Source organism: Cydia splendana, chromosome 4 (assembly GCF_910591565.1).
Source record: "Cydia splendana chromosome 4, ilCydSple1.2, whole genome shotgun sequence".
NCBI lineage: Eukaryota > Metazoa > Arthropoda > Insecta > Lepidoptera > Tortricidae > Cydia > Cydia splendana.
The window spans coordinates 335,396-349,276 of record NC_085963.1 but is presented as its reverse complement, the minus strand read 5'-3'; the positions used below and the strand labels follow the sequence as shown (position 1 = coordinate 349,276).

Genomic DNA, 13,881 nt, shown 5'->3' with positions numbered 1-13,881 from the left:
TTTTTACTAAGAACCTACCAAAAGACACCGGGTGCAGAGACGAGTTTGGATCAGTTTGTTTTAATTGAACATGCACCGTAAACGGTGCAACATCAGCTGTTGAAAATAAATTTCTGCCAACTTTTGTTGTTTGAATATCAGAAACTACTTTATTTGTGTCAGTATTTGTTATAGAATGAGCTTGGGTCTTTTGTACAATTTCACACTCGCAAACATATTCCCCACCAGCATTTCGCTTTCTCTTTTTGTTACAATCTTTACACCTCTTATTTTTATATACTTTTCTTTTTAAATCATTTTTATTATTTACAGATGTATCAGTATCCATGCTAGACTCTATTTCAATATTTATACCAACCTGGAGGTTTTCTCCTCCAGGGTCGGGAGGATCATCCTCCCCCATTGTAAAGAATTACAAAAGACTTACCTAATATGAGTGAATGTCACAATATATACAGAAAACAAAAATATTTACATGTAATACTATCTAAAATATATACAAATTACCAATTCCTTGATCTTAAATTGAATTAAATGTACGAGAAACCAAAACACACAACCGCCACGTTTCACGTTTCCCGCGCTTTTCCATTGACAGTCTTAATTGCGACGTGAAAAACGTTTTAGCTAGAAAAATACCGCTCTGAAATTGTTTTAACGTTGTGGCTAAACTGAATTCTGTATCATTTTGACAAATATACCACTTCATGGTGATGCTAACATACATAGTCTGTCGTTTGTTCATGTCTTGCTCGTCTGTCTATAGTTTATGGTTAGTTTGTGTGGCTACGGACAATTTCGTTGTTATTGTGCTATAAATTTAGCATAAAACAGTTGTTTACACTATTCTAGATCTAATCCTAAAACGAAATAATAATAAACTACAATCATGGCGAAAATGGCATTTCAGCACCAAGCCGGCACGGCAATGGAGTGCCTAAGTGTAAGTTTTGGGACCACTCCCACCTTGTTTCTTTCTGATTTCTGGAACTAAGTGAATTCATGATGTTTCTTCGTTTGTAGATACCAATAACCCTACAAAAAGAAGCTGGAGTGGATGCAGAAGGAAGGGAGGTCATGAAATGTGGGTTTAAAATAGGCGGTGGTATTGACCAAGACTACCGCAAAAGCCCTCAGGGGTACACCGACAATGTGAGTACCGCTAGCACTTAGCGAGCTAATTAAGTGAAACTGTCATTCATAGAACTGTCCTAAATGTTCAAGTTTTGTTTACTTAAGTCTAAAAATACCATATCTACTAGACAGTTTTTGTCAATTAAGATAAGGTAAATAAAAGCTATAATTTATTATACGTTGCCTTTCCCTGATCCTTGTCCAAAATTCCAAATTATTCGTTAAATGTAATCCTTTAATTCTGTTTACCCATTTTACTTGTTTGGCTTAATGCGTCAGGAGCACAATGCCATACAAAAAACATTGTCTTCTATGAACATTCTTAATTAATGGTCAGTTGTAAAACCTACATACTAAATTTACAATTTATTTGTAAACATTGTCTATTTTTATAACTTTTCCATTTTTCAGGGAATTTATGTAACTGAAGTTCACGAAGGGAGCCCTGCAGCTAAATCCGGCCTAAGAATGCATGATAAGATCCTACAGTGCAACGGTTACGACTTCACAATGGTGACACACAAGAAAGCCGTTAGCTACATAAAAAAACACCCTGTGCTCAACCTGCTGGTGGCTCGGAAGGGAGTCACGTCCACATAATCTTACAATGCTCACATCCGTTCTGTACTTGATATTTTGTGTAGCCGGTGACAAGTATTATAAACTAAGTGATTATATATTGTTATTTATTGTTTAATAAGTACATAAGATTTAGGTTTAAATATTTATGAAGATATTTTTTTACTCCGTAATTAATTCAGTACTAGTTCATTCCTTCAAGTTTGCAAGAGCATTAATGTGCAGTTGCATTAGTTAATATCTCGTCAACAAGTGAGTTACCAGGGACATCTCAAATGCTGCCATTTATAACTTCTTTTAACTTTTTAACTCTATATATGTATTATGAATTATTGTACAATTGTCTATTACTGTTAAAAGAGAGAAAACATGTATTTTAAAATGTATTACTTAGTTACAAATTGTCTATCTTGTTATAAATCAGTTGATTTATTTGTATAATTAGGTGTTTGATAAAGACTTTTCAATTCATGACACTTTTTTACATTTATTTTTTATATTTTTACATTGTTCAAAGTTAGAAAGAAAACTGAGGTAAGAGACATCGCATTTTTGATAATACTCATTTTAATAATAATTTTTCAGTTTTATGTACATAGTTTCATCCGTCTATTTCGACATGGAAGTTCATCAGATGGACTAGCAGCTAATAACACCAATTATAACCAATAAGAGATTTCAGAGCTATCTTTCAACCTTGTATTGTGTCTTTCTCTTTTATAAACAATCAGGATAATTACCTTTTGAAGTATATTGTAATATATTTACGCGGTTATTACACTGATGCGAATTCGCACGTCGCTACAGTGTATGAGCGTGTTACTGTTAGCTCTATGCGCGTATATAGTGATGACCCGTTCACACACCGGAGCAGCGTGCAAACCCGCATGCAATGTGAAGACCTTACTCACGCATCTTGTGATAATGTACAATTAACCCTGTGCCAATTAGCAAACACTATTGTATCAATATACAAATACCAGCGCTTGTCCTAATTCTACTTTTCATCACATTTGCATTAACCATTGCACATAGATATAATATAAACCAATGACTGAAGCATAATGTAAACAGCGAAGGCATTTTTTTACTCTTACAGACTTTTTGTACACAGTGGCACACCAAAGACTAGTAGAATACGAAGAGACAAGGGCAGCTAGTGTACTATACAGTCTAGTGTTGACTGGTCTTTGACCAACCAGGAGCAGTTTATGACAACTTGACAAGTACTTAATGAACACTTGTGTGTGACTCGGTGAATGCATTTACAGCGAAATGATACTAGCTTTAGGATTTACATGTTAATTGTATTTTGTTTAAGCCCTTACATGAATTTATTGAGGAAATAAAAAGTGTTACTAAGAAATAATTTATTTTATTTGAGTGTGAAATAAATTTCCACTGTCGGCAATTTAACTTACAGCAAAAGTAGACTTCAAGTCACATTTTCAGTAGGTTTTTAGACATTCTAAAGTCATTTAGGAATCATGTCATAGAACTGCTGCATGCTGCATAGAACATTTTAAAAGACATCAAGATACAAGAATCATAAGATTGGTTGGCAATTGGCATGTTTTAAATAACCTTATTTTGTTTGTGTTAATGTTCAAAATCAAATGGATTCTAACAATATGTCAGCATCAGACAACTATCTTTGAAACACATACCTGGTACTGGTAACCAATATCATACACTAAAATCCAGTGATAGGGTGTCAAATGCACGAGATATCCACTGGGCCAGCTAAAAATAATTGGTCTGTTCACAACCTCGGCCCCAATTTCACCACGGTGACAGGTGCGACAATTGTAAAACATCACTGTTGCTGACGTCACAGGCATCCATAGGCTACGGTTACCGCTTACCATCGGGCGGGCCGTATTCATACAGTTTGCCACCATCATTGTATTATTTAAAAAAAACTTTATTATATCGGAAAAAAACAGATATTTCTCTTGCTAAGTTTATGACAATTGTCACAAGAAACACTACAATTGTCACGAAATTCCGACATATAACTCATTACCTGTCAAGAATTACCTACCTACAATTCTTCTAAATCTTGACAATTGTCAGAAACTCCGCAAAAGAAATATCTGTTTATTTCGATATTATAAAGTTTTTTTTAATAATACAATGATGGTGGCAAACAGGAATACGGCCCGCCCGATGGTAAGTGGTAATCGTAGCCCATGGATGCCTCTGACGTCAGCAACAGTGATTTTACAATTGTCGCACCTGTCACCGATGTGAAATTGGGGCCAGTCTTTTGAATAAGGAGTTCATTTGTTTCAAAATATGTGCAAGTCGCAATGGAATTTACCATGCTAAATCATATTAGGTAAAGTAGAAGTGAATAATGTAAGTTGAATTATCTCTGCAATGGACCACTATTTAATAAAAAATCGGGCAAGTGCGAGTCGGACTCGCGCACGAAGGGTTCCGTACCATATAAAAAAAAAAACAAAAAAAAACGGTCACCCATCCAAGTACTGACCACTCCCGACGTTGCTTAACTTTGGTCAAAAATCACGTTTGTTGTATGGGAGCCCCATTTAAATCTTTATTTTATTCTGTTTTTAGTATTTGTTGTTATAGCGGCAACAGAAATACATCATCTGTGAAGATTTCAACTGTCTAGCTATCACGGTTCGTGAGATACAGCCTGGTGACAGACGGACGGACAGTGAAGTCTTAGTAATAGGGTCCCGTTTTACCCTTTGGGTACGGAACCCTAAAAAAATAGTTTAGATTTTATGATGGTGTAAAAAATGCATCAAGACGAAAATTATAAACATTTTTTTTTTCTTAAATGCAGTTTTTATTTTTTAAAGAATTTGTCAAAATAAAATGATTCCTTTCAGGAATTGATATTGACATTTGTCTTCGAGGCTTCACCTACTTCATACAGACTTTAGTCAGGTAACCCATAACCTAATATGTACATGTGTTAGTCTGAATTAAATAACATGAGGGTCAACCATGTAAATGAAACATTAAATATAATTTAGACAATTTAATAAGTAATTTGGTACTAAACACCGGAACTAATATATAATGTAATTAGATGTAATCTATTGCTTAGTGGGTGGCCAGTCCCACTGGCCCTTGGGTGCCCGGGCAACAAGATCCTCCCAGGGCTTCCAGTTCAGCATTTTCCTGGCCAGGTTCAGTTCGTTTTCGGCTTGGACGATGAGCTCTTCAGCTTGACCACAGTTGATTGCCTTCTCAATTTCAAACACATCTTTAGTCTGAAATTATTTCATTTAATTATTCTTATTATATCTATTAAAAATTAAAATAAATTAAGTATAATTAATATTATAAAAAAGTGTGTCTTAGCTCAGTATATTGTCAAGTGACAAACAAAACTCACTAATTACTAAAAAAGTATTAAAGAAAATTAAACCTTAGTCAGGTATTAATATGGTTCACTATGGGTATTAACTTGTGGTAGTAATTAGTTCTGGTTGTCACCTGGTGATATGGCAAATCCTCTAACTCTTAAATACAATATTTATCACATGCCGAAGGATTATACAGTTAAGATTTACACTCAAAAATATAAATTAAGCTAAGAAAAATTAAAAGTACCTACCTAACTTAACTATCTCCATTGAGGATACTTTAAAGTCAGTTTTACAGTGCTAGAGCATTTGCGGATTCTGTACACGGAAAAGTGAATTGCATTTTTAAGTTTTTATGTATCAAAATAGTAAAAAAAGAAACCTGTGTGAGCACGGCAGCCCGCTCGCGCACAATCTGCTCGGTGTACTTGCGGTACACGGACGTCTCTGGCATCCTCTTCAGGGTTCGCAGGATCTTGCCGTACAGCGCACCCAGGGTGTGGTGAGGGTTTTGCGCCACAGCCAGCCCCATAAGGCCAGTGGTCTGAAACGCACCATAATATTCGGTTGTAGATGTGCAAGGCCTGGGCCAAATAATTACGAACATTAAAAATTAAATAATACTGCATCTGTGTACAATAAAAAATGAAAATTACCTTCTTTATAACACCCATTTCTTGGTTATTTTATTAGATAACACCACCAGATACACAAGAGGATTTTTTATTATGATTTTGACAAATGACATTGACAGTTTATAGGCTGTAGTGGCGTTCTGATTCTGAAATAATACTAAGAATTTATAATTAGTCAAATTTAATGAAAGATGGTAAAAGTTGATTCTAATGTAAAATTTATTGCTTTATAGGAAAATATTTTTATCATTTAAATGTATTTTTTGTTATTTTATTAGGGTAGGTCACCTGACCTGATTAAGTTAACAATTTGATGCGATGGAAGGATGGAATTTGAACGTTTTTTAATAGACAAACCATAAAAACGACGCCGATGTAGAAAAATTAGCAGTGTAATTACCAAGGGCCCAACGTTTTCTGTTCTCGTTCACGGCGCAGCAACTAGTATCATTTTCTCTCTCCTCGCTCTTTTAAAAATGCCGTTTGTCAAAAAAGGACAACCATACTGTTGACAAGATGGACTTCAAATCAAGTGTTGCCTTTTTTGATGCGCCCAGGCTGTGTATGTGTGCGTAAAAGCGTATATGTGTGCTCTTTTAGGGATGTAAAAAGTCGATTTTAATCATGTTATATATCGCTAAACGCTACACAGCGGAACGAAATAGCGATTAATTGGAGCTTCAATATCTTCGTTAAACATGAACATAATTGAAATGCTAATGGATAATGAATATATTATAATGTAATAAAATAATTCAATTATTGCGGAACTCATATTTTAGTAGGTATTTATGTATTTTAATTAAATATCTGAACTTTCCCTTGGTTTCCTGCTGGGGCGTGACGATAAAATAGTGATCTGATAACCACAATAAAGAATAAAAACGTTTTTGTTCATTTTAGGTATCGTTAAACCTTTGAAGTAAAATTAAAATTGTAAGAAATGTCGATAGTTTATCGATATGACTTTATCGACATGGCTACAGCAACGTGGGCCTCATTGTTAATCGTACACTAAACAAAAGTGGCAACAGTGACAGCTCGCTGAGACACCGTCTCTATATATTATAAGTCTATGGTAATTACTTTGTTTGATATTGGTTTCGCAACGCAGTGAAATAAAACAAGGCAAACGTATAAATTAATTAGGTATACCTTACACATTATATTAACCTGTACAGAAAGCCTGAATTAATTAGGTATTTCGTTTAATATTTTGGTATTTTAAAGTTATGTTTTCACATCGACTTTTTTCTATATTAGCCATTTGTTGTGTTCTCTGTGGTGACTAGTTTGTCTATGCTTTATGTTTTTATTGTAATTTTTATTTCATTTCTCGCAAGTTGCATTGCCTACTTCAGTCTCCACCCGTTTAGTGTTTTCCTTATAAACTATATTTTGAGTGTACAGCTGTGTATTACGTTTTATAGTATAAGGAAAGAAGATTACGTTACACTACAAAGTATACTGGTCAACGCCACCGAGCTTGTCGCATCCTCTTCTTCGCCTTTTCAGAAACCTGTCAGATTACGCAGACGCACATTGACAATGTAGTCTATCATCGTGCGAAAACTTCTACAGGATCATGTAGCAGAGCTACACATCTAGTTGAACTATTTCACAGATCGACGGAATAGTCCTGTATCATTTCCTCTCTGAACGGATCATTTCAGTGGTAAGTATTATTATTACTAAACCTACCCAGGAAATTTCCCGTGATAATCACTTCTCACAAGTGTCACACGTACGATAACAATTAAACATCATCTGGCAGTTGCGTTTTAAATTTGAATTCTGTGAAGCGGGAGTATTCGGTTAATACGAAGTGGGATTTTGCAGGGGCGACATGGACCTGCTGTCTCCGGACCCGGAGGGTAGCGCGGCGACGGGCAGCGTGAAGAGCGACGACAGCACGCCCCCGCACGAGGGCGGGCGGGGCTCGCCGCCGCCCAACTGCGCCATCTGCCTGGGCACCTGCCGCAACAAGTGCTTCACCGACTCCTGCCTGCACCAGTTCTGCTTCAAATGTCTACTAACATGGAGCAAGGTGAGCGCTATAGCCTAGTTCAACAGTAGTGAGTATACATTTCAGTGACAAGGCATCTGTCATATCTGTGGGATAAGCAAGAGCATAGCTTACTTCTGCTGCAGCTTCCATTGTTTTCAAGTAGACAAACCAGGCTGAAACAGGTTCTATTGAGGCTTCATCGCTAATATTTGACGACCGGTCTGGTCTAGTGGATAGTGACCCTGTCTGCTAAGCCGATGGTCCTGGGTTCGAATCCCAGTAAGGGCATTTATTTGTGTGATGAACACTAATATTTGTTCCTGAGTCATGGTTGTTTTCTATGTATATAAGTATGTATTTATCTATACAAGTATGTATATCGTCGCATAGTACCCATAGTACAAGCTTTGCTTAGTTTGGGGCTAGGTTTGATCTGTGTAAGATGTCCCCTAATATTAAAAAAAAAAAAAAAAAAAAAATATAGGTACTATCAAGAATGACCTACTTGGGATTTCCAAAGTATACTTAGATTAGTCCCCTAATTGGTCATTTTAGTAAAAATTTATACATATCAGGATGGCCAATGGAACTGTAAGTAAGTAAGTAATCATTTATTGTCAGATTGTGCATGTCAGTTGACAGATGTACACTAACATGCACAATGTGGTGTAGTTTGTGGTATATAAAATAGAGCTGACCTGTAATTGTCATACTGTGGGATACCTGAGACCAGACATGAGTAGATTTATCTTATTAATGCTTGTACCTGTAGACTTAGCTTCCTACTTTACTTACCTCTATGTACAGTCAACTGTAAAAATATGGGTGTAGCCAACTTATTCAAAAATATGTCCCATAGTTCTTAATTCGCTGACATAAGCACTATGGGACATATTTTTGGGATGATTTGTGCACTCATATATTTATAGTTGACTGTACATATGTGTTTAATATGAAATCAGAAGTCATTGCATTTATTCCTGATAAACATACACAAGTATAAAACAAGCAAGAGACTTAAACATAAAATAAATAAGTTTTTTACCATGAAATGGTCCCGCCTCAGCATAATGCTAACCCAAAAGTCAGCACTGATCTTCCGGTGAGACATTTTATGGGCCACAAATGCAGCTGTATGACATGGCCCTCATGAATAATAGATAATAATAGATAGGTTTTCCTCTATTTAGATTAGATGTTAAGCTTTGCCACTCCCTTCAGATGATGCTATGTCTAAATATAAACTGTATCACCATATTTCTCATATTTTAAGGCAGGAAGTATCATTTTTATGGGCATACAGACAATTTCTTATTTGACTCAACAAGAAGGCACTTTATTTAAAAGTTTATAAACTACAGTTAGGATTTTATTTTTTTCACTATGTATGATATAATATACATTAAATCAAAGATTCTTTCATCCTTGCAAACACGCAGTTTTATCAGACAGTAAATGCTAGTAACAGATGGCTGGCCTTAAGGTTATCAGCCTCACTACACTATCATGGTGGAAAGAAAACATGCATGAATCACAATCTGATGAAGTATTGCTTCTTAAACTACCTAATTTGTAAAGTTTTTACCCAATGTTTTATTTAACTTGGCATGTTCGTCTGGGTTAAATCTTGGAAGCTAAATTATATCCACTTCCCTATTGCCCATTGAGCTAAAAATGGACATACGTTAGTACCATCGAGCTGATCTGATGATGAAGACAGGTGGCCATAGGAACTCTGTGATGAAACAATGCAACCTAATTGTGTTTGGGGTTTTTAGAATTATCTTGATGAATACTAGTTGCCTGTAGTAAGAAAAGTACAGTCAGTGATAAAAGCTTGTACCAAAAATGAAATTTTTGCCAAAAACTTATTAAAGATATAGGACAGGTGAATGTTTTAGACACCTTTCAACTTCCTGTTACAATACTTGCAATTTTGTAGGAGTAGCGCCATCTGTAAAACACTTGGACTGCCCAACCCCATTAAAATGCTGATTCATGATATCACAACATTGCACAATTTAAAGATAATGATTATCTATTATTGCAACTTGGATCTTCCTGCCTTGGCTGTAAGGTCAATATTTGCATGGCTTATTTAATTTCATCACTCTCTCTCCTTGGTGATTATTATTTCAATCAAAGTACCTAAATCACTCTAGGTATGCCATGATAAATTTAAGAAGTTCCCTCGTTCTCTCCAGGATCCCATCCCGTCACTAGATCATAACTTGATGGCCATTGCCATTGTGTACCATTGTACACAAAAAAAGGTTCCACGAATTGAGAACCTCCTCCTTCTGTTATGAAGTCTTTTAGAAAAATAGAATGCTGACGCCATAACTATACATTATTTTATTTGTATTTGACTCATGCCTTTGGTAGGTAAATAGGATGTTGATGTTAAGTATATTTTCTTTCCCATCACGGAACAATAGTATTCCGAACCTTTGGGAGGCGTGCGTAGAGCCGAAGCCGACACGTAGACGCCCTTTTGACACTTTAATAATCAAATGAAAGGGGTACACCGAGCGCATGTTGCCCTTGCCCGTGTCTGTCGCCCGCGAGATAGACTACGCATCCATCTTTCTCTATCACTCTTCCATATAAGTGCGACAGAGAGGCATGAGCGTATCGTTCGCTACGGCGTAAACGATTGGCTTCTTTGGATAGGCCCCCATCACCCTAAAGATACTTTGTGTTTTTCCACTAACTCGTTGACTTGGTCCAGTCATATATAAATTCCTGGTATCAATTATGTACAAAAGAGTGAGAATACACAATCATTATTCAAGCTTCTATGAATAATGAATATTACGATACTACGTATAGTATTTGCCACAAGACTTTCGTCTTCGTGAAGTGATAATAATGATATTAAAGATTGATAAAAACTACCATATGTCCTTCCCCGGATTTCAAATTATTTACATATTTTGTCCTGTCCTCAGAAATCCAATTTTATAATTTTCGCTCGTTTCAGGTAAAAGCGGAATGCCCGCTCTGCAAACAGAACTTCAAGTCAATAATACACAACGTGCGCTCCAACCACCAGTACGAGGAGTATATGGTGGAGCAGCGGGTGGAGACCATCCCGGACCCCGCGGTGGATCTCAGCAACGCCACCAGGAGGTTCCGCTACAGGTAACACAGAATAGGAAATCGTTTCGCTCACAGGTGGCGCTTCGGGAAAGGGCCCCGGGGGTCGGACTTTTCGGCCTCCCGCCGACTCTAAGATTTCTAACATTAGGAAGTCGAGGGGTTAAGTGGATGAATGTGTTTACAGGACAACGCTAACGCTGCCGCGCCGCGACACGCTCGCCATCCAGCACCTGCTGATGCACTACCCGATGATGGCGGGCGTGCTGCCGCCGTCCTCGGGGCTGGCGGGGCTGGCGGGGCTGGCCGGGCCGGTCCCGGGACCGCCACCGCGCAGGCGCAGGCGCTCGCCCAACTCGTTCCGGCGCACCGTGTACCGCCACAACCTGTGGGCGCGCCCGCTGCCCGACTTCACGGGCCGGTACAGGGACTGCTCGCCCGAGTTCTACAGGTAGGTATTGTACCGATTGGAAATTCTGCTCGATCGGTATACGGCCGCATTGCCTCGGGCGACGCGCGACCGACCGACCGAGCTCCTTCGCGCGGCGACTTCCTCGCGAGGCGACTCGTTCGGTGCGGTCCCACCTATTCGCCCTGTGACGAAACATACTCATGTGTTCATACAAATTGTTTGTAGACGCAACGACTCGCAGATGCACCGGCTGGTGCCGTGGCTGAGCCGCGAGCTGCACTACCTCCTCAACGAGAACGCCGGCCACATCTCGTACGTGATGGCGCGCCTGCTCGAGCTGCTCCCCCAGTACCACATCACCTCCGCCGAGTTCGCCGCCGCCGTTCAGAGATACTTCGGAGACCGCACCGAACACTTCCTTCACGAGCTACACTGCTTCGCCTCGACCCCCTACGATATGGCCGGCTACGACCGACAAGTGCAATACACTACCGATACGAGGATATCCACGGTGGTTAATGAGATCTCCAGTACGGATTCGGACTCGGATTCGGATATAGTGATGGTGTCGTCGTCGGCCCCCCATCCCGAACCTCCCCCCGGCCCCTCCCGGCCTCCGGCTCCTAGTATAGTCCCTATCGAAACGGTTTCACACTCCGGCACCGATGACGATGAGGAAGTAGTGGTGGTCGGTTACATCAAGCCGCCTGCGGACCGGACCCCCGAAGTCGTGGATCTAGTCGGGTCGGATAGCGACGTCGTAGTGCAAGAAGCCTCGGAGCCGGAGAGGAACCTCGTGAAGTTGAGTCTGACGCGACGTCGCGTGCCGAGCGACAGCGACAGCAGCTACGTGCCCGAGCCGGAGGAGAGGCCCAAACGGAAGCGACGGCACCGCTCACTCTCCACTACGGACACCGAGCGGCTGACTCCCTCCCCGCCGCCCGCCGCGTCTCCGGCGCTAGAGGCGCGGCCCGAGCCTCCCCCGCGCTCCAACACCTCGACGTCCGACCCCGACCCCGACCCCGACCCCGACCCCGACCCCGACCCGACTTCATCCTCAGATTCCGAGGACAGGCGTCGTCGCAACCCGAAACGCACGCGCCGGAAAAGCCGCAAAGACAAGAAGCGCAGTAAAAAGAGTCCCCCGCGCCACCGCGAGCGTCGCAAGGCCTCCGACCGACCCAAACACAAGTCCCACCACGGCCACGGAGTCAAAAGTTCCCGGAGACCGGAGGAACCTGAACCGGGACCTAGTACGAGCAGGGCCTCGAGACTTAGAAGCGTGGTCAACGTCCCGGCCAAATCCAGTGACTCGAGTTCGAGCGGGCACTCGAACCTCCTCAACCTCCTGAGCAGTGCCATCCTGAACCCGCACTCCAACGTGCTCGCCTACAACAGCGACAGCGGCTCCGTGCCCGACTCGCGCCGGGCCCCGGACACGGACCAGCTGATACAGAAGGCGGAGTCGTGCTTCAAAACTGAATCTTCCGGCTCCGACCCGGAGGACGATCTGCCTCTTAACCTATCTGTGCAGCGATCGCATCCACTTTGAAGTGATGAAGCTATTCCACGTTCCGGCAAAGATGGGCAGAAAATTGGTACTGACTTTGGCTTAAAGCGAGCTACAGAGCTCATCCACGAACAAAGCGCTTTATAGCCCCATGAATGCGTGCAATCTGATTGTGAATCAAATCTGGACTAGATCAGAACCAGATTATGTGGAACGTGTTAGCGGTGAGGGTTCCTCTCGTGCGAGATATTGTGATACATTTATACTTAGGCGACGGACGCTCGGGTGACGTCATTGTATAGTGACCTATTTATGTAGATATTATTTGATTAATCGCTAAGTGCGTTGCGAAGACTGTTTTGAATGCTTTGCGAGATTTTCATCGATTCTGATGAGACTTTATTTCCCTCTTTAAGGCCGCCTTTACCGCATGTTTTGCTTACGTAAGTACTTAGCAATATGGACGAAATTATTTGTTACAAGTGCTGATATGCCGTCGGATAAAATCCAAAATGTGATGTGATGTGAAATTTCTACTTGAATAATTTCGAACTCTTGTAAAGGAATCGAAATTTTAAATTTCCAAATGAAAGTTCTCTGTAAAGTTTTCCTGTAATTTCCGCAACTAGAGTAATTAACTTACGTAGTTAGAAGTATCTAGGTGCCGTCCCTAACGACTATGGACTTACGTAAGTAAATAGATAATTAAAATACCCGACTGCTGAAATAAATATGCCTATGTCACTACCATAATTTACACTCTTAAACAAACTTCTCTTGTGTTACCGTCTTTCAAAAAAGTAACGTTGGACGCGCCATATAATATAGTCGTCACACATTTTAAAACATTACCCTCTGATGTTGAGCAGTTGGGTAGTTGGCAGGCCACTATACACTTACTTTATTCTGTAAGTGTTACTCTGTTTATATGCTCATACGAATCGCTGACAGTAACACAACTATTTTAAAATGCAACCTTACATTGGCAACTATGTATCTTAAATTTTATTCTTCACTATATGGAATATTTCTAAGAAAAAGATAGGACTTGATTGGAAATTGAAATAAAAATACTAAAAGCAGAAATTCCTTGAATGGTTTTAACATTCCATGTAAGTATAAATAAATAAATAAATATTATAGGACATTTTTTACAC

The 13,881-nt window shown here is 39.9% G+C and overlaps 3 protein-coding genes across 4 annotated transcripts; 2 read left to right on the top strand and 1 right to left on the bottom strand.

Annotated features, from left to right (window-relative positions):
* Positions 1–753: 753 nt before the first annotated feature.
* LOC134789625 (tax1-binding protein 3 homolog) lies at positions 754–2,194 on the top strand. The gene is made up of 3 exons (XM_063760203.1): positions 754–943; positions 1,024–1,152; positions 1,546–2,194. Exons 1-3 carry the CDS (start codon positions 890–892, stop codon positions 1,732–1,734), a joined length of 372 nt encoding a protein of 123 aa, XP_063616273.1. The 5' UTR covers positions 754–889; the 3' UTR covers positions 1,735–2,194.
* A 2,520-nt stretch (positions 2,195–4,714) lies between these two features.
* LOC134789454 (NADH dehydrogenase [ubiquinone] 1 alpha subcomplex subunit 5) lies at positions 4,715–5,841 on the bottom strand. The gene is made up of 3 exons (XM_063760035.1): positions 5,717–5,841; positions 5,443–5,604; positions 4,715–4,964 (listed from the first exon to the last, which is right to left on the bottom strand). The coding sequence occupies exons 1-3, from the start codon at positions 5,732–5,734 to the stop codon at positions 4,788–4,790; spliced, it is 357 nt and encodes a 118-aa protein (XP_063616105.1). The 5' UTR covers positions 5,735–5,841; the 3' UTR covers positions 4,715–4,787.
* Positions 5,842–6,949: 1,108 nt separating this feature from the next.
* LOC134789624 (E3 ubiquitin-protein ligase Topors) lies at positions 6,950–13,027 on the top strand. Of its 2 annotated transcripts, XM_063760200.1 has the most exons (5): positions 6,950–7,370; positions 7,535–7,742; positions 10,687–10,847; positions 10,990–11,253; positions 11,440–13,027. In XM_063760200.1, the coding sequence occupies exons 2-5, from the start codon at positions 7,542–7,544 to the stop codon at positions 12,764–12,766; spliced, it is 1,953 nt and encodes a 650-aa protein (XP_063616270.1). In that variant the 5' UTR covers positions 6,950–7,370; positions 7,535–7,541; the 3' UTR covers positions 12,767–13,027. The 2 variants fall into 2 exon arrangements, with proteins under 2 accessions (XP_063616270.1, XP_063616271.1); XM_063760201.1 differs by lacking the exon at positions 10,990–11,253 and having other exon boundaries at positions 6,951–7,370.
* The last annotated feature ends 854 nt before the right edge of the window (positions 13,028–13,881 follow it).

Coding starts and splice junctions, on each gene's coding strand:
- LOC134789625 (XM_063760203.1), top strand. CDS start 890: ATGGCGAAAATGGCATTTCAGCACCAAGCCGGCACGGCAATGGAGTGC. Junction 944..1,023: donor CGGCAATGGAGTGCCTAAGT/GTAAGTTTTGGG, acceptor CTTCGTTTGTAG/ATACCAATAACCCTACAAAA. Junction 1,153..1,545: donor CTCAGGGGTACACCGACAAT/GTGAGTACCGCT, acceptor TCCATTTTTCAG/GGAATTTATGTAACTGAAGT.
- LOC134789624 (XM_063760200.1), top strand. CDS start 7,542: ATGGACCTGCTGTCTCCGGACCCGGAGGGTAGCGCGGCGACGGGCAGC. Junction 10,848..10,989: donor ACCAGGAGGTTCCGCTACAG/GTAACACAGAAT, acceptor ATGTGTTTACAG/GACAACGCTAACGCTGCCGC. Junction 11,254..11,439: donor TGCTCGCCCGAGTTCTACAG/GTAGGTATTGTA, acceptor AATTGTTTGTAG/ACGCAACGACTCGCAGATGC.
- LOC134789454 (XM_063760035.1), bottom strand. Junction 4,965..5,442: donor GGGCTGCCGTGCTCACACAG/GTTTCTTTTTTT, acceptor AAATAATTTCAG/ACTAAAGATGTGTTTGAAAT.